A 2,831-nucleotide genomic window follows, 5' to 3' on the forward strand; every position below is an offset into this window, starting at 1 on the left:
ATGTCATATTTTTCACCTCGGTAATAGGTCCACGTCGGAGGAGAAAAAACGAGCTCGGGCGGAGAGAGTAAGTTCGGTGTTTGTCCGCAACGCTGCGTCACACAGTGGAGTCTCTCTGATTGGTTGACGCGGCGCGTCGAGCTGCAAAAGTTCAGATTTTCTAACTTCAGCGATTTCAGCGCGTCGAACGCTCAGATTGTTCAAATCGTTCAAATCGCGCTGCTCTAACCGCGCTTGAGGCGCCGCAGAACTTCCCGACGTTGCTTGAAGCGCGTCCACCATAGACTTTGTATGTAAACCTGCTGCTCCTGATGCTGAAATCGCGTTTGGTGTGAACGCACCATAAGAGAGTAGGTACACTATTAATGACTAATAAACATAGTGTCATAAGAGAGTCTTATAAATAGTGTACTGTTTTACAGATTTGGCTCACTATTTGGCAAGAAACTGGCCAGTGTTGTCTCTTTCTTGTCCTTAATGCATAATAAACACTTAATAATAATTTATAAAGTGTTTACAGATGAATTAATAACCTATCTATAAACTATTTATAAGCCAACTACAAGGGGAGCCTTATTGTAAAGTGGTACAGAAAAAAAATATATATATATATATATTGCTTAATTTTTGATGAGACCAACTGCTCACAGCAGCCTTCAGAGAGAAAAGGAGAGATCAGAAGCTAGATTTTTTTATTTAATATCATTTTAAAGTTGACCTGTTATGAACTTCATACATTGTAAATGTTATAGAATGGCTCTTAATAATGTAGGGTGGTTGCTTGTTTCCTATAGTGGACTTATTTATTTCATAGGTTGTTGGAGTTGCATACAAATTTAGAACTTAGAAGAGCAACTGATCTCCTATAAATTCCTTCATTAAGAAACTCTTCATGTAAGCATTTCTACTTTTAAAAATCTGTTTGAGTTTTAGTAGATTCAGTCCTCCCCTACTTGCTTTCATTGCATTAGTGTGATCTGTCATATTCCAAATACTCATTCTAATAATCATTTCAAAATAATAATTTCTTGCTATCCTTTTTCACTTACATTTCCATGAGGATGATCTTGGCATCAGACATTCTTATATAGACTTTACAGTGATTGTATAAGTAAAATATTATATCATCAGCATATCATTGAGTTGTTCCATCTTGATTTCATCATTGTAACGTCTTAGACGGCCCCATGTTGTTATTACCCACTGTTATGATGCTGCCATGTTGTCAAACACAGACACCTCCTCAGCTTCAGAAGACGAGGGCTCGCTGCGGCGGCAGGGACGCCTGCCCACCTCCACCCCCTACCAGGGTCACAGCCACCCAACCGTAGAGCACTGGTTTAACCGAGTCATCCAGGGTTCGTCCACTTCATCCTCCGCTTCATCCACTTCGTCCCACCCGGGAGGGAGATCCGCCACCAACACCACCACCCAGGCAGCCCTCAACGCCAACGCCGCAGCAACCGCGCTGGCAGACCTTATGGCGCACACCCAGCTAGGTCAGTGACACCCTTGATCTCACACAGCATCACATATGGTGTAGTCAATCTGGGTTTAAATGTATACTTCTAATATACATGCACTCATGAGACTGAAGACTAAATCTGGATGGCTTCAGCGGATGTTTAGATTAGATAGACCTTTATTGTCACTTTACAGAGCACAATGAAATTACAGTTCAGAACACCCATTCAGAAGAAGACAGAACTTAACAAACATAGGAGAACAGGTGCCCTGGGTCATGCAGCCACAGACTATTTAGAGAGCTAATCAAATTTGTTATTATCATATCGGTGGTAAAATCTTTACCTGTATTATTTCAAATCTTTTTTTAAACTGGGGTAGTTAAATTGCAGACACTTTGGAGGCTTTGTCTCCCTGCAGACACACTAAACATCTTGATGATGGCACTTCAGAGAGAACCAGTGACAGTTTCAAATCACATCTCTGTAATTAGTCGTCGCTGCCTGCCATCTCGCTGTCATTCATTCATTCATGAAGTGAGGAAGCTCACAGCATTATCTCGGTCAAAGCTGCTTGTTCTGTGTTGCCATTTGAGCGTCACAAGTGAGTCAGTGAGATTCAGTGGATTTATCAGCGTCAGTATCTAAATGTGAGATGGTGTCTTCCAGGCTTGTGTGTGTCTGTGTGTTGCTGGCACAATATTATACTGAGGATGGAACTGTCTTGATTTGTTTGTTTCTTTCCATCTCATCTACATTTAAGTTTGCTGTCATAAATTGTCAGCAGTGACTCTTAGATATGACGCTGTAAATAGGTTTCCAATATTACCAACAGCTTTTGGAGATATTGTGAAAGGCAGTATTTTAGATCAGAAATCATGTTACAAGAGGTTTTTAACTCATAAAGTGCAGATGATTGTGATTGCTTTGGACTCACCAACAAAGATACATAGAATAAAATAGAAATAGAAAAGAAACAGCCTTTATTGTCCTGCGCAGGGAAATTCAGGTGTAATAGCAGCAGCAGATACATAAATCAATCCACAGAAACAGTATATTGCTATGTGACATCATCAACTGTAGCAATAATAATAGAATTAAGATAGTAACAATAAAAATAAACATAGATCAAAATAAAAATAAGGATAATAATAATTACTGTACCGCACTATCAAGATGAAATTAGATAAAAATTAAAATAAAAGCAAGATACTGTGCATAAAAATATGAAATTACAGGAAAAAACTGTCATGACAGACTCGTGATCCGAGGGGGTGTGCAAAATGAGTCAAACTCAGGGGTGTGCAAATTGAGTCAAACTCGGGGGTGTGCAAAATGAGTCAAACTCAGGGGTGTGCAAAATGAGTC

General features: G+C 39.7%; 1 protein-coding gene across 3 annotated transcripts in view; it reads left to right on the forward strand.

Annotated features, from left to right (window-relative positions):
- Positions 1 to 2,831, forward strand: part of dip2a (disco-interacting protein 2 homolog A) — a gene marked incomplete at its 5' end in the record, with an annotated part of 36,949 nt that overhangs the window by 6,178 nt on the left and 27,940 nt on the right. For all 3 annotated transcript variants that reach the window (XM_014021083.1, XM_014021084.1, XM_014021085.1), the window contains 1 exon segment: positions 1,236 to 1,499. In XM_014021083.1, the coding sequence (XP_013876537.1) occupies positions 1,236 to 1,499 (264 nt within the window).

This window comes from Austrofundulus limnaeus, unplaced genomic scaffold (genome assembly GCF_001266775.1).
Source record: "Austrofundulus limnaeus strain Quisiro unplaced genomic scaffold, Austrofundulus_limnaeus-1.0 Scaffold277, whole genome shotgun sequence".
Lineage (NCBI taxonomy): Eukaryota > Metazoa > Chordata > Actinopteri > Cyprinodontiformes > Rivulidae > Austrofundulus > Austrofundulus limnaeus.